This window comes from Paralichthys olivaceus, chromosome 2, assembly GCF_024713975.1.
Source record: "Paralichthys olivaceus isolate ysfri-2021 chromosome 2, ASM2471397v2, whole genome shotgun sequence".
In the NCBI taxonomy this organism is placed as follows: domain Eukaryota; kingdom Metazoa; phylum Chordata; class Actinopteri; order Pleuronectiformes; family Paralichthyidae; genus Paralichthys; species Paralichthys olivaceus.
The window spans coordinates 27,102,009-27,124,560 of record NC_091094.1 but is presented as its reverse complement, the minus strand read 5'-3'; the positions used below and the strand labels follow the sequence as shown (position 1 = coordinate 27,124,560).

The 22,552-nt window shown below is 44.2% G+C and overlaps 3 protein-coding genes across 12 annotated transcripts in view; all 3 read left to right on the top strand.

Moving 5' to 3' along the window:
- The window catches only part of plxnb1b (plexin b1b), a 101,206-nt gene extending 88,559 nt beyond the window's left edge, over positions 1-12,647 (top strand). For all 6 annotated transcript variants that reach the window (XM_020086469.2, XM_069513707.1, XM_069513699.1 and 3 more), the window contains 21 exons: positions 330-466; positions 652-828; positions 921-1,143; positions 1,883-2,125; positions 2,317-2,496; positions 2,623-2,771; positions 3,276-3,376; positions 3,687-3,904; positions 3,989-4,167; positions 4,259-4,325; positions 4,712-4,858; positions 5,009-5,174; positions 5,828-5,931; positions 6,038-6,122; positions 6,413-6,579; positions 6,841-7,001; positions 8,073-8,220; positions 8,354-8,418; positions 9,167-9,242; positions 9,340-9,414; positions 10,208-12,647. In XM_020086469.2, coding sequence (XP_019942028.2) covers positions 330-466; positions 652-828; positions 921-1,143; positions 1,883-2,125; positions 2,317-2,496; positions 2,623-2,771; positions 3,276-3,376; positions 3,687-3,904; positions 3,989-4,167; positions 4,259-4,325; positions 4,712-4,858; positions 5,009-5,174; positions 5,828-5,931; positions 6,038-6,122; positions 6,413-6,579; positions 6,841-7,001; positions 8,073-8,220; positions 8,354-8,418; positions 9,167-9,242; positions 9,340-9,414; positions 10,208-10,312 — 2,973 coding nt within the window. In that variant the 3' untranslated portion in view covers positions 10,313-12,647. The remainder of the gene's footprint in view (positions 1-329; positions 467-651; positions 829-920; positions 1,144-1,882; positions 2,126-2,316; positions 2,497-2,622; positions 2,772-3,275; positions 3,377-3,686; positions 3,905-3,988; positions 4,168-4,258; positions 4,326-4,711; positions 4,859-5,008; positions 5,175-5,827; positions 5,932-6,037; positions 6,123-6,412; positions 6,580-6,840; positions 7,002-8,072; positions 8,221-8,353; positions 8,419-9,166; positions 9,243-9,339; positions 9,415-10,207) is intronic.
- Positions 12,648-14,112: 1,465 nt separating this feature from the next.
- On the top strand, positions 14,113-19,764 carry LOC109629016 (probable peptidyl-tRNA hydrolase 2). Of its 2 annotated transcripts, none has more exons than XM_020086488.2 (7): positions 14,113-14,357; positions 15,147-15,260; positions 15,826-15,897; positions 16,009-16,083; positions 16,589-16,686; positions 18,177-18,291; positions 18,389-19,764. In XM_020086488.2, exons 2-7 carry the CDS (start codon positions 15,153-15,155, stop codon positions 18,473-18,475), a joined length of 555 nt encoding a protein of 184 aa, XP_019942047.1. In that variant the 5' UTR covers positions 14,113-14,357; positions 15,147-15,152; the 3' UTR covers positions 18,476-19,764. The 2 variants fall into 2 exon arrangements, with proteins under 2 accessions (XP_019942047.1, XP_019942048.1); XM_020086489.2 differs by having other exon boundaries at positions 14,320-14,621.
- A 1,753-nt stretch (positions 19,765-21,517) lies between these two features.
- setd5 (SET domain containing 5) overlaps positions 21,518-22,552 on the top strand; it is a 29,686-nt gene continuing 28,651 nt past the window's right edge. For 2 of the 4 annotated variants that reach the window (XM_020086474.2, XM_020086476.2), the window contains exon 1: positions 21,518-21,944. The gene's annotated coding sequence lies outside the window, so the exon portion shown is untranslated. The remainder of the gene's footprint in view (positions 21,945-22,552) is intronic. The other 2 variants (XM_020086475.2, XM_020086473.2) reach the window with 1 other exon arrangement.

Sequence of the window (22,552 nt, the reverse complement as noted above, 5' to 3'; positions counted from 1 at the left end):
AAATGCAATGCCTGCATCTTTATGTTAAGTTATTTAGTGGAATCATTCAAAAACCAGTTAAAAACCTGTTTAAACGCTCAGGTGATGTGTATGTTCCAGGTCTGTTGCTTTATTCATGTACTTGGCTGGACTCTGTATTATGATTTTTATTGTGTATTTGTGTGTGTTTGTTTTCTGTTGTTATATTTGTATGGTCATGTAAAGCACTAAATGACTCTGTGAAAAGTGCTATACAAATAAACTTTACCAACTTACTAACTCCAAAAGGAGCTCCTCTGTGCATTTGAGCGGTTGATGCAGTTCTCCCTCCATCTTCTCTGTCCTGTCAGGACCCATTCGTGATGGGAGTGTCTCCTCAAAGGGGGCCCAAGGCCGGAGGAACGTCCCTGACAATCACCGGCCGAAACCTGCTGACAGGCCGCCCCTCTGACCTCAGCATCACTGTAGGAGGAGTGTCCTGTAACATGTGAGACAAACACACAGACATGTTTTGTTGGCTAAATGATGGGTTGGTTTTTGCTTTAAACTTAGATTCAGTGTAGTTGTTGGTATTGACCTCTGACCTCCCTGCACTAGAGGGGAGAAGAAACTATTTCACTCAAAAAAAGTATCAAAACATTTATTAATTTGTCTCGTTCTCTTTCACTACAGTGTATCAGAAGTGCAAAGTTCCAGTGTTCAGTGTGTGACTGGCAGCAGTAACAAGACAGGAGATCAACGGATCACCTTGCATTACGGCACCAGTAAGCGTCACCTCCACTCTTCACCTTACCGCTACACCCACAACCCCAACATCACCCACGCTGCGCCAGCCAAGAGCTTCCTGGAGTAAGTCTCACAGTCTGTCCTCAACTTTGACTTCCTGTTCTCTACTTTAGAAAGGTTTGACTCTGAACACTAAAACTGTTTTCTCTGTTTAGTGGTGGTCGACTGATCTACGTGTCGGGCCACAATTTGGACGTGGTGCAGGAGCCCCGGATGGTGGTGACTGTCTCTCCCTACGAGTCCATCAGCCAGAGCAAAAGGAGAAGAAGGAAGAAGAGGACCACAAACGGGGAGGACAGAGAGAAGACACGAGGAAGACCAGTCAGGATGGTTCCTGACCTTATCTGTCCTGAAGACCCACTCTGCTCTGTCAAACAGGTCAGTGTGTGCAGAAGAGAGCAATGGTGGGAAAAATAGAATAGGATTAGTTTGGGCTTAAAATCGGCAAATCAAAGGTCAAAGTGAAGTAAGTTGATGTCATTGACATCCAACGTGTCAGCAACATGACGAATCTGCACTAACATTTGCGAGTACATCATCATCTGGAGAGATCTGACTACAGGTGGACAGCTCTAATCTCATGGGTTCACATCATTCACATTAAAATGTGTCTTGACTGTGTCTCCTGTAAAACCTGTGATCAGATCTCACTTCCCAGCTCTACATGTTGAAAGAAAACATTGTTGTCTATGTCCCTGGTGATGGCTATTTGTATGATGGATAGACAAATGCTGATGCTTTATTGTACTAAATGTCCATGTCCTATTATCTTTTGTGTTTTTGTTAAATGTTATATGTCTTATGTGTTGTATAAACATCTTTCACTGAAGTTGAAAGTTAAAGTTTTTACCCAGTCTGAGATTACAGATGTGTTTGATTCTGATGTCTAGAATATAATATAGAATATACAGTAAGTGTCAGTTCCTAGGTTAACTATTCATAGAGTTGAATGCATTCTTGAGGAGGCCAACAATTAGCTTAGCAAAATAAAATAAGAAAAAAACACCTGACAATGGATTTGCTAATAGACAATATACTTGCCCAACCCTAGTGTGTACCTGATGGAAACCAATCTTCCACTCTGATCGTCTTTTCTGTATCCTCCCTGTCGCATCAGTTCATGGAACGCTGCGAGGTGAACTCCTCCATCCTTATCCTGTGTCGCTCACCAATGGTGGACTCCTCCGTCTGGGGGTCAAAGGTCACAGTGGAGTTCCTGCTGGACAACCTGCACTTTGACTTCAGCAGATTGAACCCACAGGCCTTCAGCTACGAGCCCAACCCCAACCTGCGCAACCTGAACCACCAGGAACCTCTGAAGGCCTACCGCTACAACCCCGGCAGCTTCATCCAGCTGGAGGTCAGAGGAAATCTCGATTTTACTAACTGACAAGTGTATTTCTTTATTCTTGTCACTATTGCTTCTATATGGGGCAGAAACAGAAGTTACTCATGAAAAAACAGCAGTTTGGTCTCAATCTCTCTCAACAATTTCAAATCAACTGGAACTCAAAGCAGATAAACTATAACCCCTCCTTCACATGTTGTCAGGGAGAACACCTGGACCTGGCCATCACTAAGGACGAGGTGGTGGTGTTGATCGGGGAGGGTGTGTGTGCTGTGAAGACCTTGACCAGAAACCATCTGTACTGCGAGCCTCCACCTCAGCAGCCCGCACCAGGGCCCAACGGCAAGAAACGAGAGGGTTCCGACAACCTCCCAGAGTTCACTGTGAGTACACCTGCTTTCACTTAGCAGCCTCAGTAAACACAGGATGGTGGGAACGGTGTGATCGCTGCTGCTGGAAGCCTCTTACTGTTTAATTGAAGGGCTGTGTGTGATGTTTGTGTGTTTCAGGTCCAAATGGGAAACCTGAACTTTTCTCTTGGTAAAGTTCTGTATGACAACCTCAGCCCGTCTACCTTCCCCCTGGAGGCTCAGATTGGAGTCGGAGTCGGGGCGTCCATCGTGGCCCTCATTGTCCTCATCATCGTGCTCATCTACAGGTGAGTGGATGGACTGTGTCTGTATTCGAAAACAGAAAACTGACACTGACCCAGCTTGCCCTTGTGATAAACCACACCAGAAACTGAGAAGCTCTCTCTGTTGTCCTGCTAGAGTTTCACCTTGCATGATACAAAGAACAGAATCGCCTTAACATGTTGTTCGCAAGTATAAGCGTGTCAATGGTTATTGTATGTGCCAACACCTAGTTGATGTTCATCCGGGTGTCATGTTTCCATCACTCTCATCAGAGCCAGAGCTGTTAAAAACCTGTATCTACTGCAGAGTCATTTGACCCTGGAGTGAATGCCGATTGAATCCATTCCCATTGCTGACATAAGCCAGATGTTTGTGGTTGGGGGTGTTTTTTTGACCAGTTGTAAAAGGGCTATAGTCAGCCTTTCTCTAAGTCTAATGTTTTCCCACTGATCCAACATAGAAGTGGTTTTACTGGGCCCCCTCTCCTCTTCCTCTCCTGACCCTCTGCTCTTGTCTGTGTCTGTCAGGAGGAAGAGTAAACAGGCCCTGAGGGACTACAAGAAGGTCCAGATCCAACTGGAGAACTTGGAGACGAGCGTAAGAGACCGCTGCAAGAAAGAGTTCACAGGTAAGAGAGTGTGAGCAGAGTGGAGTTACATGACTGAGAGGAGAGCCAGACGCAGAGGAACAAGGAGGTTTATTTTAGCTTGTGGAGATTAACAGATCAGCGTTGTTATCACAACATCCTGAAATTATTCCATTTCATCACAGTTCCTGGATTAAATGTTCCCCACATCCCACATGGCTGCCGCAGAGTTTAATTTTAGTCTTTCGCCACTGTCCAATGTTAATATTTATGGGCTCTTGTCTGTCGGTGCAGTTCCCAGCACAACATTTCAATGCTGACCTTTGACCCCTGTCCCTTCACCCTGTCACAGACCTGATGACAGAAATGATGGACATGTCCAGTGATCTGGTGGGCTCAGGGATCCCTTTCCTAGACTACCGGATGTATGCTGAACGCATTTTCTTCCCGGGCCACCAAGAGTCTCCACTGAGGCGAGATTTGGACGTTCAGGAGTGTCGGCGGCAGACGGTGGAGCAGGGTCTGGTGCAGCTGTCCAACCTGCTCAACAGCAAACTCTTCCTCACCAAGGTAGTCATCATCACAATTCAGCTTTCTAGAAACAACCATCCTGTCAAGAAGAGAGATAATACACCTCCTCTCTTCTTTTTCTAGTTCATTCACACACTGGAGAGCCAACGGACGTTCTCTCCCAGAGACCGAGCCTATGTGGCCTCCCTGCTGACGGTGGCGCTTCATGGCAAACTAGAATATTTCACTGACATCCTCAAGACTCTCCTGAATGACCTGGTGGAGCAGTACGTGGCCAAGAACCCCAAACTGATGCTGCGACGGTAAGAAGAGGGAGGAGGAGGAGAGTAAAAAGTATGGCGGTGGGTTTTAATATATTTTGTAGTGTTATAACTTGTGTGTTTTTCTCTGTAGGACAGAGACAGTGGTGGAGAAGCTGCTCACCAACTGGATGTCCATCTGTCTTTATGCTTTCCTCAGGGTCAGTCCACACACCATGATTTTATATTTCTGTTTCAACCATAAACTGTAGTGAAACCATTCAGGTTAGTGTAGCTCTGAAATAGTATGGATTTGGAGTTCATATGACAAAATACTGACATGTGTGAAGTTCATAAGTAATCTTCCTTCAGGCTGGGGGAAGATGGTTAGAATATATAAAAAGCCTGTGTCAATTAAGTAAAATGACCTAACTTTTCCACCTCTTGAGCACAAAGTTGCGAGTGACTAATTTAAAGGGTGTTGAAGAGCGTCCTTGTCATTTGAGCCCTTCATTCTCTCCTGAAGTGTGAGTTTGGTGAGTACTAATTGTCCCTGTGTGTGCCTGGGCTTGTGTTTGGGCTCGTGTGTGTGTTTGTGTGTGTGCAGGACTCAGCAGGAGAATCTCTCTACATGTTGTTCAGGGCCATAAAACACCAGGTAGATAAAGGACCAGTGGATGCTGTATCGGGCAAGGCCAAATACACTCTCAACGACAACCGGCTGCTGCGAGAGGATGTGGAGTACAAGACCCTGGTGAGGAGAACTCTGACTTAAGATGAAATTAGCTTTTTTGTCAAATTTAGGAATCTCAGACATCAACTGAGACTTTCAGAAAGTTTTATTTCGGTTTTCTGCAGCGTTCCTTTCTAACATTCTCACACCACCTCTCCTCCTCTTGTGCAGACTCTGAATGTGTTGGTGCAGGGTGGAGGCGTGAATGAAACCCAGCCGCTGCCTTCCAAAGTGCTGGACTGTGATACCATCACACAGGTGAAGGAGAAGCTGCTGGATCAGGTTTTCAAAGGCACCTCCTTCTCCCACCGACCCCATGCCGACTCACTGGACCTGGGTGAGAATCCAGTCACACCACATTGGTTTTTAGACAGAGGGTTTAATGTGTAACTTCTCCACACTAAAATGTCTAAAAATGAACAGACTTATGTTATATATATATCATTACTAACATTATTTAACTGTATATTTGAACCAAGTGAAGGTTTGTAGTCGTCAGACGTCTGGATCTTAAGCTATCAGAGAATGGAGCTGAGCTGATATTAGCAGCAGCTCGGCTCACTGCCCCTCAGAAATGCTTCATGCAGCATTTTTAGGAGATTTAATCCCTGAGTGGAAGATTAACACAAGACCTCCCATGATCCCACATTAAGAGAGGACATCAACAAGTTTCGTTGTTTGCTATTGTGTTAATTGGAAGTGGCAGACGATGATGTGTTTACCATATAATCCATGAAAGTATTTTTTGCAGTTCAAAGTTTTAAGTGTTTAAGTGAATTGAGAGAAATACATGAACTACAGGGCCTTTATTTTACATTAGTTGAGCTGCAGTGCCCCCTATAGCAGGACAAAAGTAAATACAGGGAGGTTTTATAATGCAGTTTGTCCTCCACAGCTCTTGAATTAACACTGGAAAACACCTGACAGTCTGTATGTCCAAATGTAGTCACTCACAGAGTTGTGATGGTGGGACTGTTGTGTCTTGTTCAGAGTGGAGGTCTGGTGTAGCCGGTCATCTCATCCTTTCAGACGAGGACTTGACGTCTGTGGTTCAGGGCAACTGGAAGCGCCTGAACACACTGCAGCACTACAAGGTCAGAGGGCACAATTCCCTTATACACTTCTTCAGAATAGAAAACACAAGAAAACAGGTGCTTGTAGATGTGTCTCACTAACTGTACATCTCTTGTCGTTCATCAGGTCCCGGACGGTGCAACAGTAGCACTGGTCCCTCGCCACAACAAACACATTCACCATGACAACCATGACTATGTAGCAGGAGAGAGTGAGTTAATATGAGAACAGAGTTATGCAATAATTAATTTAGTTCAACTTGAAATGATTTCTGCTTTAACCCAACTCCAAACTGAACATTTTTACTTTTCACCAAGTGTCCTGGAGTTTTCAACAGGATGATCTTATCCCCTCAAGTCATCCAAACAATTAACAGTGATTCTTTAAAAAGTGAATCCCTGTAAATACTCATTGACGTCAATGAACTTTCTGTATATCTGACAGTGATGCTATACAAGTTCAGTAAATCTTATAAAGATTGAAAAACATTGACCTGTGCAGAAACGCCGATGCTGGAGGATGCAGATGAGGGTGGAGTGCGGCTGTGGCATCTGGTGAAAGCCAGTGAAGAGCCGGAGTTGCCCAAACACCGCAGAGGCAGCCTGAGGGAGAGGGAGAGGGCCAAGGCCATTCCTGAGATCTACCTGACCCGCCTGCTGTCCATGAAGGTGAATGCTCCCACACACATGCACACAAGTGTGTTCATATGCATTCATGTTGATCACAAGCCACAAAAGATCGTATCTCACCAGTGAATGACACTGAAAGGGGAATTTCCTCACAATGGCCTCAGTGGTTGTTGTTTGACATGTGACCAGTGTGAGTGAGTGAATGTGACATATCCATGATAACACTGGAGTGTGAGGAACAGATGGATGTGGACATGATTGCACAGTCAAATAAACCCTCCTCTCCTCTCACTCCTTCAGGGCACATTACAGAAGTTTGTAGACGACCTGTTCACAGTGATCCTCAGCACCAGCCGTCCTGTCCCGCTGGCTGTCAAATACTTCTTTGACCTGCTGGACGACCAGGCAGGACAACATGGCATCTCTGACCCAGAGACAATCCACATTTGGAAGACCAACAGGTACAGAGAGCCTGGTTTTCACATGAAAGGTCAAATAGGACAGTGAAGATGGATTTTTCATGTTTTTTATGGCATTAAGTTTTCTGTCCATCCGTCTCATGAACGTGATATCTCTTGCTTTGAGGAAATGTATTCAAATTTGGCCAAAACATTCACTTGTACTCAAAGATGAACTGATTAGATTTCACAAAGTATGTTATTGTTATTCTTGAACATGATATCTTAAAGGGATAGTTCAAAAATGAAAATTCACTCATTATCTACTCGCCACTATGTCGATGGAGGGGTGGGTGAAGTGTTTGAGTTTCATGGGTAAACAGCATTGCAGCCTAATCCGAAACAATTGAAGTAATTGGTGATCGATTCTTCAAAAGTAAAAAAAAAATAGAAGAAAAAAAAAAGGTAAAATACTGCTTCTGTGGTGTCATCCAAGAGTCTGTAAGCCCCAACATTCAAATTCAACTTGAAATACCCTCTGTTGTCCTCCTAGTTGCTACAGCAGTAACTACGTGGATGTTTTCACTAGTGTGTTTCATCTAAATTGTACAAATTGTTGTTTTCTTTACCCTAGAATGGGCCCTTTATATTTAAATACATTATATTTACACGTGGAGCAGGTCCTCTCTACGGAGGCCGCCATTTTTTTACAGTAGTCCAGACTGGAGACAACTAAAGGCTGACACAGGCTCTCTTTCATATTTGGAAGGGGAGGGTGAGGTGAGGGGTATTCAGCTGCAACATGAAACTTTCCACTGAATCTGTCACACTGAACCTTTTTTGGAAGTCTTTCCTCACTCTCGCTCTCTTTCTCTCCAGCGCTCTCTCTCGCTCATGTCCACTCACAGATACTTAAACAGGCACACACACACACACACACACACAAATATTGTATTTCTGAGGTTGTTTCATCAGTGCTGTTTCTGTGCCCTGATGTCATGACTACAAATCTTCAGACTTACTGTTCCTGTGCAAACAATCAGATGAATTGTTCGTAAAAGCTTTTTTGTTCTTGAGGTAACAAACAAGTATGACGATGGAGAGCTGTGATATTAATATCTGCTGTTTCTTCAGTCTGCCTCTGCGCTTCTGGATCAACATTGTGAAGAACCCTCAGTTTATCTTTGACGTCCAGGCGTCGGACCATGTGGACGCTGTGCTCTCTGTCATCTCACAGACATTCATGGACTCGTGCACCATCGCTGAGCACAAACTAGGACGGGTGAGGAGGATTGTGGGGAGGGAGCATGAAGAAGCTACTTGCACATAATACTGATTTTAATTATGACTTATTATAAACATTTGGATATGTTGTAAGAAGTCTTTGCTTCTCGTTCCTTTTGTTTGAAAAACAGGACTCCCCCATCAACAAGCTGCTGTATGCCAGAGACATCCCCCGATACAAGCAGATGGTAGAAAGGTGGGTTCAGCCTTATTTAAACCTGATCTCCTACTCCTCAGACAACACAAGATAGATTTTAAGAGCAAAATTGATCTTCTAATTCCAGACATCAGTCTGTCTGTCTGTCTGTCTGTCTGTATGTGGCTTGCATGTCTTGAGAACTTTTCATCTTGACGGCTTCACACATGGCATGTGCATTGTTGAGGGCCCAAGTAAGTGCAGTGTCATATTTGGTGCAATTTGGACAAGTGATACATTCAATATTTATAACCTTTGAATAAACAGGCGACCAGCGCTCAACAGAGGTGATTTTGTCGATCACTGCAACAACAACTCATTTTCTGTTTAGGTTCTGCGTTACCCAGTCAAGCTTCACCTAACTTTGAATAAACAGGTGAACAGCTGTAGCAGCTTGAGGGTTCTGTGGACTGAGTCCTGCAGCGGTTTTTTCACTTGACTTGGCTCAAAAAGTGCTGCAGGTCACTTTGACCATTTCAGAGAGAAAGCTGCAACCGGCATCACCACAGGCCAAGCAAACATCCCATTACAAACAGGCAGGTGTAGAACGAGCAGTGTTCTAGTATTCTAAAGTGTAGAAGTCTTCTAAATCTTGGTATATGAATATTGTTTATATATTGTCTGTACATGTAGAGTGTCCCCATCGGGCAGAACCAGTCTTTGTTCGTGCAAACTCACTCGGCCAAATACGCCTGATTCTGATCAACCCTTGTGTGTATGAAGTATATGATGACGTTCTGTCTTGCAGGTACTATGCTGACATCAGACAGACCATCTCAGCCAGTGACCAGGAGATGAACTCTGCTCTGGCTGAACTGTCCAGGGTGAGTGCAGCCACCGCTAACAGCCCCACACTGCGGAGGAACACACGCACACACACAGACGCAGTGTGACTTCTAACCTGATCACTTTGTGTTTCAGAACTACTCCGGAGAGCTGAATTACCTGGTCGCCCTGCACGAGCTCTACAAGTACATAAACAAATACTATGACCAGGTGTGTTTATCACTCAGTCCCACTGTACACAGCCTGTGCAAGGCAGGATACTGAGCTGCAGTATAGAGGGATGTTTGTCAGGTCTCAAAGCAGCTTCAGTCGAGGTGTAACAGAATGTCATGGCACAGTGGAGTTGAACATTGATCCTAATATGAAGTATTTCAATGCTAGTGTAGTGATTCATCTGTAATAGTTAAACAACATTTGTGACTCTCAGTTGGAGATATTTCAACATATCAAGTTATTGGTGTAGTGTTTTTTGCTCTATATGAGTATTACTTAATGATTTGCATTGTGGGTATTTAAGACTTTTTTAACTTCAATGTGATGTGATTTATGGTTAAACGTAAAGCGGTAATGAAAGATTTTCACTACATGATTATCATGACCAAAAGAATGAAATATATAATAATGTTATTGTGATCTATAGAACATTTGAAAAAAAGTATTATAATAATAATAATGGCCAAAATACCATTTTACACTTTTTTTATTGTTTTAACTCAAACTATTTACAAATGGACCATAGTGTGATCACTCTATTGTCTATCTATCTGCAAGTGATGTAACTAACTGTCAGGACAGGAGACAGTGGGAGAGACTTGATGTTACTGTAGTTGATACATCATTTAAAAACTTAATGAAACTGGACAGAAGACTTGGGTGGATGCTGGTGCCGTATACATTTGAGTTAAAGTTATAGTTCATCTTATTTTGCGTTTATCATCTCCTCAACCTTTCTTCTCTTCACCTCTCTCTCCTTCCATCCACCGACCCGCCGTCTCCTCACCAGATCATCACAGCACTGGAGGAAGACACCACGGCCCAGAAGATGCAGCTGGGCTACAGGCTGCAGCAGATCGCTGCCGCTGTGGAGAACAAGGTCACTGACTTGTGACAGAGGAGACGCCCACTGGTGTGGCAGCAAACAGAGTGGGGTGGGAGTGTGGGAGGCTAAATTAAGAATCCTGCACTCTGCAGGTTGAACTGAGAAGCAGGAGAGCGACGGACAAATGGGAAGACTTTTGTTTTTGAGGAGGAGGGATCGGAAGCGAGGGGCTTTCAGGTGTTTAATTTTATTTGAAAAAAACATTTTTTTCAGATCAGAAGATTTTAGTTGGCATTAAAGTTCATGTCCCAGCACCGTTTGTCCTTTTGTCATCGGGGGTGCATCTGTGCAGTCCAGAGACTGAAGAAACGGAACAGCACGTGGACACTGAACAGACCTGGACCAGGAGACACCAGTCAAGCCTGCTGCCATGCTGAATATGAGGAGGAAATTTGGATGAGTAGAAAAAATGCTGGACTTGACTCTGTTGTCTTACACAGCAGCTCTCGTGTAAAAGAAAGCAGCTGATGTGATCCGAACAGAAACAGGGATTTGACGTCACTGTTTCCCCCTCTGTAGTAAATTTCACCAAGAGGTACCTTTTTAAGCCTTGTGTGCTTGTCACTGCTGTATGATCACAAATCTGTGTGTGTACGTGTGTGTGTGTGTGTGTGTGTGCGTGCATTAGTGTTCGTGTTGCTCTGGTTGTCAGTCTCCATCTTGCATTTGTTGCTCCTCGTACAAAAAACTGAAGTCAGTGGTGGTGATGTTTTGGACGATACAGGGGGAAAATGCAGTGAACTCATCTATAAGTCACCAGTTTCACATGTTCTAAGAAGGAATCCTGCCACTCTCTACCTCGCCTGCTGTGCTGCATTACACTTGCCCTCATTTCTGTGATGTCACAACCCCAAGAAGATAACACTATGTAACGAACATCCAGCTGAAACCACCAGTTCACGTCTGTCCTCGCACACATACACAGCAACACCTGCTGGACATCTCATTTGGAGCGGTACGCACGCACACAGAAACACACACAGATATGTCAGACATTTGTAGTTGCTCATTTTTCCGCTTTTGTATAAGATTACGAGTCAGAACCTGCTTGTCGGGGCATTTTAAGGTACTTAAAAACAGACTAAGTGACACTTTACTCTTTTTTTTTTTCTCGCTTTTCGACTTATTCTTGTGGGTGTGTGTATAATGTACAAGTCACTGGAAAGATGTTAGTGGAAAAACAGAAATCCTTCCATAAAAGAAACTCATATTAATGAAGTGGAGTCCTAGTGCGTGCTGTAGTGTTTTATTGTGTATTTTTCGATTTTGTACATTTTTTTAACATTCCTTTTAGGATTTGAACAATGTCTTAAATCATGGTTCACCTTGTTCTCCTTCAAGCTGAGGCAGTGGTATATGTCTTTTATTTTGTTATTGGCATTACGGTTGGTATAAAGTTCTTGTATTGAACACAAGGTGGCACTGCTTCACGTGCTGAAGGTCTGTATGGCATTTTGTTATGTCAACTTGTTCCAGGTTATGTATTGATTATACTGCTACTGGTTCAGTAGGTGTAGTCGACCTCGTCACACTGTTCTGCTTCCCGCTTGGAGCACAGAGACTTTTCATACAAGCTGATGTTTGCTGATGTTTTATTTTTATTTAAATGACAAAGACTGATACGTTTTCCCTTTTTAAAAAAGTGTTTCCTAACTACCCTGTATGGTTGGGGTGGTGCTTAATTTGTTTTGGAGTCATAGAGATTACTGGGCTCAGCAAAATAAATCCATGTCGACTGGGAGACAGACTTTAACACAGCACAGGTACAGATCTGATGCTGGTTTCAGATTTCAGATAGTTGGATGTACTGAACACAAACGGCTGTTTAAGAGTTAAACTACACAATATTTATAAGAAGACCAGACTGAGAATCAGACTAAATACAGTGCCAACTATAATATTCAAGACACAGTTCAGTCACCACCTCCCCAGTGTTGAGGTTTGAGAGCCTGCCCTGCTCATCAGTGATGTGCGTCCACTGAGTGTGTCATTCCCAGGTCTTGGAGCAGCGTGTCAGAATGTAGCCCCTAGGTTTATCACTACAAAAGCTAATGATTCAAATGAACAGATGGTTTGCTGTGTCACATGCTGTCAGCTCAGATGGGACTGAGAGCTCAGTGATGATACAGACAAATCGGCCTGAGGGAAAACTCTTAACTTTTATTAGGTTGTAAAAACTTGGCAATGTAAAGGAGGCTCTACAGGGAGCCACTTTAAGGATATTTCTTATTGTGTGTGTTAATATCATGCTGATTTCAAATGTAACTGTAGCGATTTAACATGTTTAATAAGAAAGAGTGCAAATTCTCACATATGCTGATGTAATAAAGTATTCTTAAAATGATGGGTGAGGTTTGTTTTTCCATTTCAAAAACCTGTGGATACACACAAGATGTTCACATGTGCGGGAGTGTAACTAAAACACAGGAACAGCTGTGGTCCCAGCCATAATAAAGGACAGGATGCCGCTGGTGTAATATGCCTGGGGCTGGATTATCTGGTTACATGTGTGTTCATGGGCCTGAGGTAAAACTAGCAGTCAGGACACTGAGACGTACACTCATCAGTAGGGTCGATTGAGTCAGTTCCTGAGGCTGTATTCACAAAAGATCTTATCTTAACACAAAATGACACTGAAAGTTCCTAACAAAGAGGTTCCTCCAAAGGGCTCTTCACAATGCTGCCGAGAGCAAGGCTGCGTTCTCAGGTCGAAAAAAATATCTCCTTTTCCCTAAACAAACCTCCTTGACTTCAGTGGAAATACAAGGTCAAGGAAACTTGAAGAAGGATCCATGAGGTGTGAGGGAAGAGACAAGTGGTCAGGGGGGCACAGGCCCCAGCTGAAATCAGATCTGCCCCTTAAGTGACCATGTCCTCTAATTTGTCTTTTAAAAAAACATTTTAACAATATGACTATTTAAGATTTTATTTATTTTCCAAGCATTTTTGAAAGACACAATGAAATAGAGTTCAAAATGTATTCAATGATGCTTAGCTTTGGACAAAGCAATGGAGCTAAAACTGTTTTTCCGACATGAATCCAGGAGGTTATCTGAGATTAGGTCTGGACTTCGGACTGGAGATGTCTTTCGCACGTAAACCACGCAGCAGGAGACTCTCCACAACCATGTTAGAGATGTCATCAACACATTCACTGGGTTGCATGATGCTCCGGAGAAAGTCCGGACACTTGTTAGGAGCATCATGTCTGCCCAGGTCTAAATTAAGAAAATTCCACACTAAGGCGCAGTGTTAGTGCTTAAAGGCTCAGTGTGTAGAATTTAGTGACACCAAGTGGTGAAGTTGAATGTTGCAGCTAATACCCCTCACCTCACCCTCTCCTTCCAAACATGACAGAGAACCTGTGGTAACCTTCAGTTGTTATAAAAACTCAAAAGGTTTTTAGTTGGTCCAGTCTGGACTAATGTAAAAAAAAAAAACATGGCGGCCTCCGTAGAGAGGATGTAAATATAAAGTTTTTAAAAATAAACGTCCTGTTCTAGACTAAAGAAAACAATTTGTACAATTTAGATAAAAAACACCAGTGAGAGCATCACAAGGATTATTTTATATTTAATTTCAGCCAATAGATCCTTTCACCTAAATCCTACACACTGACCCTTTAAAGACTCGGTTGAGTTAGAATCTTACATTTAAAACCGAGGCCACCTTTTATTTTCCTACTTTCCTCACTCGGTTAAGTGGATCTCCATCTTAATAATGAATCTCCAGCCTGACGCGTATTCAAATCTACCAATATAATCATAACGAGGTTAGAATACATACATTGCGATAGCCGCCATTCCCCCCCCCCGCGTGAACGCGCATATAAATCACCACAGCATTGATATGAGCGGAGGATCTGTTACACGCGCACGGCAGGAGGCGGCGCGCGGCAGTGCCAACAAACACCCTGGGTCCAAATGGCGTAACGCTGCTGTCAGTGCTCGACGGGAATCCCACTGAATGTAACCGCGCGTCCGCACGCTGCTCCGTCCGCACACCGAGGGGAAGGCATCTTTGTTCTGTCTACCGAGCGAGCTGCGCAGCACAGGTGAGCTAACGCAGCGATGCACGGCAAAACACCCCTGCAGGCTGGAGCTAGTCCCGTTAGCTTCCAGACGCTAACGCTACCGTGAGCTGGTGGTTCGAACCACCGCTGCCTGAGGGGCAGGGCCGCCTGAACCGAGCGTTGAGTGAACAGCGGTGCTCGACGCGCCAGCGGGAAACAACCGGGATCCGCACCGGAGTGGCCCAGCGGTTTGGACGACAGCGGGGCTCTGCTAGCGTTAGCTGCATTGTTTTCGTTGGGTTCAAGGTGTGCAGCGTGTTTGGGAAGCTAGCGGCTGTCACATACGTAGAAACTGGCCAGCTGTGCTTTGTCTTTTCACCGCCATCGTTGACTCGCGACTCCGGTCGTTTGTTGGGATGGTGTCATTTGAAGCTAACATCTTATTCACGTGTCGCATAACGTCAAGTCACACTTCATTCGATTTAGGATGAGGCCTTGTTGGTGAAGTCCGTTCACTGGGTTCCTACATGATACAACAGTGTTCGATGAGAACGCATCGTCCGTCGATACAGGTCATCTGTGTCCAAGTCCACCTTTAACTGATGCAGTTCAAAGCTCCAGGTTTATCCCGGTTTGTTCTGTTAGCTTGTCATGTTGGTGCTAATTAACCATTCATCCTTTCATCAGATCTGCTCCAGGGGCCTGGTGGCTGCCTGCGAAGACCTGTCAACATTTTGAATTATTATACGGTAGCTTCTGTCCTCTGCCGCGTCCTGTTCCATGAGGAATCAGTGCTGCACAGGACGTTCAGTGTTTGCTTCTGTTTTCCAGTGAAGGATGGAGCCATCAGAGCAGTCAGGCCCAGGCTCGGAGTCTCAGGATGTCAACCCTGTGTTTCTGCAGCAGCTGCGGGAGCTGGACATCCCAGAGGAGGCAGCCAAGCAGGTGAGACAGGAGGGTGCTGGCATGTTTCTGCAAAATAAAAAAAAAATGTAAATGTGATCGCCAGCCAAAAATCTCATGAGAAATCCTGATGAAAATAAATGGAATCATGCACACAGTTGTCAGCAGATTCCAACTCTAGCTTCATTCATTCAGTAACACATTAAGTCACTGCAGTGATCCATGCTTTGTAATATGAAAATGCAAAACATATAATTCACCACTGCTACACGGAGATAATTACCTCATTATATAAATTCTAAATTAATTTTGATAGCATACTGTTAAAAGTTTTGGTGATTGCGAAAGTGTATAGAATCAAATCAGGCATTTCATTAATATTCAGAATACGACTTGAATTATCGGGGTCACACCCAGCAGCTCACAGTCACCAATAATAAAATATTCCATATAATAATTGGATATTAATTGAGCAGTGTGAGTGAAATGACTGGAAAAGATAATGTCTTCTTAGTTGATTTTTTTCTCTCTGCTATAATTATGAGAGGCGTTACCATAATCAGCAGCTTATTTCTCTGACCGTTGTTGTTGTTTTTCATGACTTCAGGCTCTGCTGCACACTCGGAACGTGTCTGCCGAAGAGGCGGCCATGTACTACTTCAACAAGCTGGAGAATGAGGTGCCCATAAGCTAGCCTTAGTCCCCACAGGTACACCTTGGTACATTAGACCTTGTGGAGTTTGTCCAAAACCAAATCTCAGTGTCTCCTTTTGTCTGCTGTGACCAACAGGAGGAGGGAGATGACGACCTCATGTTCAAGATGGTGTTTGTGGTGAACATGGACCTTGCCATGGGTGTTGGGAAGGTTAGTCCACTGGTGCCAATGTGGACCGTGTATGTAGTGTGCTCACATACATGATCTATCTTGAACATTAATATTAAACAGTAGCTCAGTAGGGGTTTCCTGCTCAACTCACAAAAGTAGAGGTGGACCCTTTCTAGGTCTTTTAGCCTTTAGGTTAAACCCTCACATTTAATTATACCTATCTCTGGTTTTACTGAGATGTAAAACTGCAGCGTGCTCTGTTATTTCACAAGCTCTGTCTTTAATTTACATTGGTCCGGAGTTTCCCAGGTCCTTCCAATAATTAACACTCTTTCTGTTCAGAGCCGTAGATTATTGTGTTCGTATCATTTGCACTAAAACAGTTATTATGATTCCATGCAAATTTTATTTTGAGGTTGTTTGCAACCATTATTTAAAGTCCATTTCTGTTTCTCAAGATTATTGTGTCACTTTATTCAGAAACAGAACGTAGAAACCATGATCTGTATGGCTAAAAACTTTTTTGTTGGGTCTTTTTGTGCAGGTGGCAGCCCAGGTAGGCCACGCTGCTGTAGGTTTGTACCAGGCTCTACAGGAGAAGAACAGCTGGAGGGAGATGGCCTGGAAGTGGGACCACAGTGGGTACGTTAGTAGGAGAAGTGCATACATTATGCATTTACAATGCATTCGCTAAATTAATTTAATTGATTATGCTGAATCTGCACAAATTTAAAGGTTAGATAAGTTTTTTCTTATTCCACCTTCTGTGAGGTCACTGGTTACCTCACTTAAACAAGTTAGCAAATTGAAAACAATTAACAGTAATAATTTATTTTTTATTTTTAAGGTTTGCTTGACCACTACAAATGTTATTTCCTTCAACTATGTCAGGATAGAGCTGTGTTTATGCTTTTTGTTTTCTTGCTTTTCCATGTGTCTGTGTTCTGCTATTATTCTAGGCTCTGTCAGTTTGGTTTGTAGAATTACTCGGTTGCCTAAACTGATGATCCCAGAAATGCTTTTTTATATGCGCTCACCCAGCACTCTATTAGGAACACCTTACTTATACTCCAACCAGTCAGAATATTCTCCTCAGACCTCTCAACAACAAGGTGTTTCTGTCACACATTCAAAGAACTGCTGCTCACAGGAGGAGTTTTTGATCTTTGCTCCATTTTGAGTAAAACTCAGTCAATGGGTTTCCTTGATTTAAGGTGAGTCAGAGGTGGTACCACCCTGATCATGTGAACACATGTTCATGTGCGCTGTGCCGTCAACTGGATCAGGCAACCTTTCTTAGGAGTTCTCACTCATTCTTTTACTGAAGACAAAACTAAACATAAAAGGTCATTTGTTGGTTCAATTTTCTCCCTAAAGACACAACGAAGACAGACAGGTTATTATGAAAGCTCCAGTTAATAAATTAAATAAATAATGCTTTGTTTGTGACAAAAGTTCTGTTAAATTTTTTTGGGACAAAGTGTACAACCCACTGTGCTCCAGGCGCTGTGGATCTTTTAATTTCAATGACTGCTTCTCTCCCTTGACAACCCCACTCTGTCCTCTGGGACCTCCCGATGAACAAAAGTCTTTTGTACCATTACTGAAAAATCGATAGACTGTGGAAAGATGTTTTTGTTTCTGTATGGACATGAATGGGTTAAGCATGACAGTGGCCTGAGGTGACCATCTTTAGAGAGGTAATCTTGGCTAGCTAACCACGAGTACTGTAAATTAGGGAATACAGCAACTCATAGGAACACCGGTGTTTAGCCACAATACAGAGATGGTGTACATTTTTAGTGTGCAGAGTGCCTTAATGTCTTCTACATCCTCACATAAGCTACAGCAGCAGGCAACAACTGGGTCAAAATCAACAAAGATCATTTTACATTGATCATTTTTAATAAACATTTTTAATTATACAGTAAAAATCCATTCTGATGTGTAAGTGAAGCTCCTGACTGGTATCTGGAGCAGGGTTTTTACACTGCACTGCTGTCGCATGATTGGCTGTTTGTACGATTGCTCGAGTAATCCGGTGTTCAGAATAGTGTTTGGTGAATGTGTTAATAAAGTAGCTGGATATTGAAATGTAATCTTGATTTATAAATGGTGTGGTGTTGACACAGAGCCAAGAAGGTGGTCCTCCAGGGCACCAACGTGGCTCATCTACTGGAGCTGCAGGCCCTGGCCATGAGCCTCAGCCTGCCCACTTACCTGGTCCAGGATGCAGGGCTCACTCAGGTGAGGGGAAACATGCCTTTTCCAGTCTGGTGTCCAGCCTTGATGTGAATATGTTTGAGAATATCAGCTCTGAATCAATGCCTCCGGTTTTTGCCAGGTGGAGGCTGGGTCCCGCACTGTTCTGGCCATCATGGGTGAGGAGGAGATGGTGAACAACGTCACTGGGAGCCTGAAGATACTCTGAGAGGCTCAAACCCATAGTGGGGGAGGAATGTCTCTGCACTGCCACAGTGCAGCCAGCAGGGGGCAGAATTTCCCAGCAACGGGAAGTCTTGGCATGCAAGAGTGTAACAACCTTTTAAAAAAATTTAAAAAAAAAAAGACCTAAAGAACAAGGGAACAAGACATACCCCAACACCAGAAAACAAACACTCTTGGCCATTTGTTTCCCTTTCATTCTTTGTCTGAGCCGCTCAGTCGGCCATTGAGAGCAGGAGGGGAGAGAGAGATGGGTTCCTCACAAGGGAACAAGATGAAGGCAGTTAAAACGTCTTTTTTCTGTTCTGACCTTTCCCTTTTCTACACAGGCCTCCCACTTCACAGTCTTATTAGAATCTTAATCATTTTTCAAACACATCTAGTCTGTTGTCCAGTTTCAGGCAAAGTCAAACCAAGTAGTTTAGTTGGTTAACCAATATAATAGTTCTGCTTCTTGAATGGGCCATGTATTGTACACTACGACATAATGTAATTAGAATGAAACCCATAGCAGATGTAGTTATGTGACTGTTGTATTCACTATTCCTGAACGATGGGTGATGTATTAACCAATAACATGTGAACACTCATTTTTGACATTTCAATGATTTTGTGTCTGTATGCAACTGTTTCCCAAAGATCCCTTTCCTATAGACTCAGTAACATGACTTATTATTGATAAATGGCTATTTTATATGCATTCCCCTGTTAGAGCCCTATACTGTATAATGTGTGGTGTGCACAATTACTGGACTTTGTTGGGGTTTTTTCCCTAAAAGTATCCAAAATAATTTAAATTAGTAGAATTTGATGGTGGGATGTTACAGTCAAACTATAATGTCAAAATGTAGTCGAGGTCTGAGCTGGGCCTAACTTTCTGCACTGCCTGTGGCGAATAAGTTACAATAATGAATTTGATCAAATTACAGTTCGGGAAAATGCAAATGATCATGTGGATGACAATTGTTACAGACTTGGTGAATAGTCTCGCACACTTATAATCTGAATACACAAAGAATGCGTGATCTGCTGTGTCTTTTGTTCTCACTAACAAATATCTGTGGGCATGAGCTGCCACTCCCAGAATTCTTAGCCCACTGTCAAGGATTTTATTTGTAACACAAGCCTTGGCTGTGGCTTGCATGCAGTATGAAGTGTATATTTAAGCAGACATTCACTAATATGTCCACACTTTGATACCTCTTGTGTCATGCAGTCGTTTGTGTGAGTGCTTTCAGACTGTGGAGAGAATTAAAACGCCTCCAGATGAAGGAAGGAGCAGTGTGTAGTCGTGTGTACTGACAGTGGTGTGGGGGAGGGTCAAACTCAGCCATGTAGCTGCAGAGCTGGGTTTGGACTGGTGATATGACACTGCTGTTTCACTGCAGTAACAAAGGCAGCATTGTAGAGGACTGCATGGTTACTGGTCAGCATGGCAGCCAGGGGGGGGGGGGGGGTTTAAAGGAAATCAATGTGATGGTCGTGTTTATTACACAGGCGGCAAGCAGGGGGGAAGCCGATTCTCTATTTTAAGAAAAGCTCCATCCACTGGGTAAGGGTTTAGCTAAAGATAAAAATAAAGACATGACAATTCACTTACAGCTATGCGCATTTTCTTTCCGTTAAAGATTAAATGAACATCTTTATTCCCAGTCCATGGCAAAGTGGTCGTTGGTATATTAGATCATTTGCTGCAACATGAATTCTTCACTACAGTTTAAAAAGTGGGTTATGTGTATCGTGCACGTCACGAGGAAACCTGCAGATGTGCTGCTTATTACAAATACAGCAAAGAAGCGTACTGCTCTCTCTGCTTTGTTGGCCATATACCTTATTCTCATCTAATACGCTCCCGTACCATAACGAAGTTTACTGTTCGGGCCCACTCCTCCTGATGTTATTATGTAAGCTCCGCAGCCGCAATGTAATATTTTATTATCCCGGTGTCTCATCGCTCGTCACACCTCTGCAACAAATGACGTTGACGTTTCACGCCACAGCCAATCACAGGTCTCCCCTCAGGTCGCATGACAGGCCAGGAGACCAATCGCCTCGCTCTCAACTCACTTGATAAATATCTCGGCTTTTATCAGATGTGGTCTTTATTCACTATTATATGTGTGGAGATGACGTCTGCGTGCGGAGGGCTGTGACAGAAGTCAACAAGAAGTGATCGGGGTTCAGTCGTGAGACGCTAACATCTCACAGCGAGGTGGCGCTTATTGCTATTTCCACGCCTCCGCTGGTGAAGCTCCCACGGTGCGTTCGTTTTACTGACCCGCTGCTGCTGGTGGTGGTGGGGACATCTTCCCTTGTGTCTGTCTCTACTTTTAGTTTGAGCCCGTGTGGGAACAGACTGATATCGGTACAAAGAGGAGGAGGGACCAGTGATAGGTTGACGCAACCGAGTCGCTCGGGTCAGTTTCCCTACCCACCCCTCAGCAGAGGCTGGCGGAGCCACTCATCTGGCACACCGGTAGGTGGGGCTGACCCGGCGGGCTAACCCTGCCTCTGGAGCTGGGCCCCACCGAGCCCATGTGGCCAACGCTTCTCACTATGTGCTGGTACCAGCGCTCCTTCCGCAGATGAATGTAACCCTCAAACCAAAAACAATAATCCCGCTAACGAATTCAAATTAATTCCATGGCCCTGAGAACTTAATAAAGAGCGTTTCCCGACACAGTGAAGGTACAGATCCTTTGCAGGGGCTCAGGTTGTTTCCCGCTGCAGCCATTCGCTGCCGCGCTCCTCCCTGTTCGCCACCGGGACCCGAGTACACGCGCATCATCGAGGAGCTGGAGCTTCGCTCCCCTCCTCCAGGCAGGCACCGCCCCCTGTTACGCAGGTGACGACAGCAAAATACAATGATCGGCGTTGAAATGAACCAATGAGATGCGCGTGTGTCCCGCGTCAAACGGGACTGACGCCTCGCTGTCGAATCGCCGGCGAGAGGCGGGACCTCGCAACAAGGCCCGCCCAACGAGAGAGCCCCTGCACGGTCGCCAGGGAAACCCCGTCGCGTGGCTGTGTGTCAGTTTCAGTGGAGCCCGCGGTTGGTGCCGGTGCGGAGGGGGATGGGCGCCTCTGCGAGTGTGAGCACCCGAGACAGAACCAGAGCCCTGGATCACATAGAGCAGCATATACCCCATTAAGTAAATATACTGCACACCAAAATACATGGATTAACCCACCGAGGACCTGTCATAGACACTGAATGGATGCATTGCACCTGGACAGGACAGGGGATTTCACTTTACGTCTGTGCGTGGGAGACACCAAGAAGTTTGTTTTCTACCCCTGGAGAGGGAGCTACTTTTAAGGGCAAAGGATACAGGAGACTCCGAGGCCTGCGCACAGGCCTACTGGGCTGGTTGGATTTGATGTAGGGATACTCTGATGACTCGCTACCGTGCATGAATTTACGTCGTTTGTACACATTTGGAATGCCTCTTTAGGTGAGTACTTTAGATATGTGATACTTATAAATACTGCCATCGATACATTGAAGCAGCAACATAAATATAACAGCCACCAACTAATGGACCATGTTTCCACTCAGCCAAACATAGCTGTGAAGCTAACTAACTTAGCTAGCTGACTACTTTGCTAAGTTAATTTGAAACAAGCTGGTTTCCCCCACAATCTCTCGACTGTCCAGTGGCTCTCTCCCCTGGCTAACAAGGTCCCCGTGTCGGTGCTGTGCCTCACAGGGTGGCTGTCGGCTGTGTCTGGACTGATCCTCCATGGTTTTTGGTCAGCTCTTCGTGTTGTGTTCGATAGCCAGTTTGTTAGTCTGCGAATCCAACACATTACTAGTTTTATCACATTATTTCAACCGTGTTACCAAAGCTCCCCAACACAATTCTTCCAAGTTTTCAGGAGCTTTGGCTCGTACAACGTTAAGTGTGGAAGGGCTGCCCTCACTTCAGTTTTTCCTCCTCAGTTCATATTCCTGGGATAAACCAGTGACATTTGACTGTCGCTATCAACCTACATTATTAATCAGAGGAACCGAGTTTCCCTTAAGTCTGCTCCCTACAAATCGATTACGTTTTAAAGCATT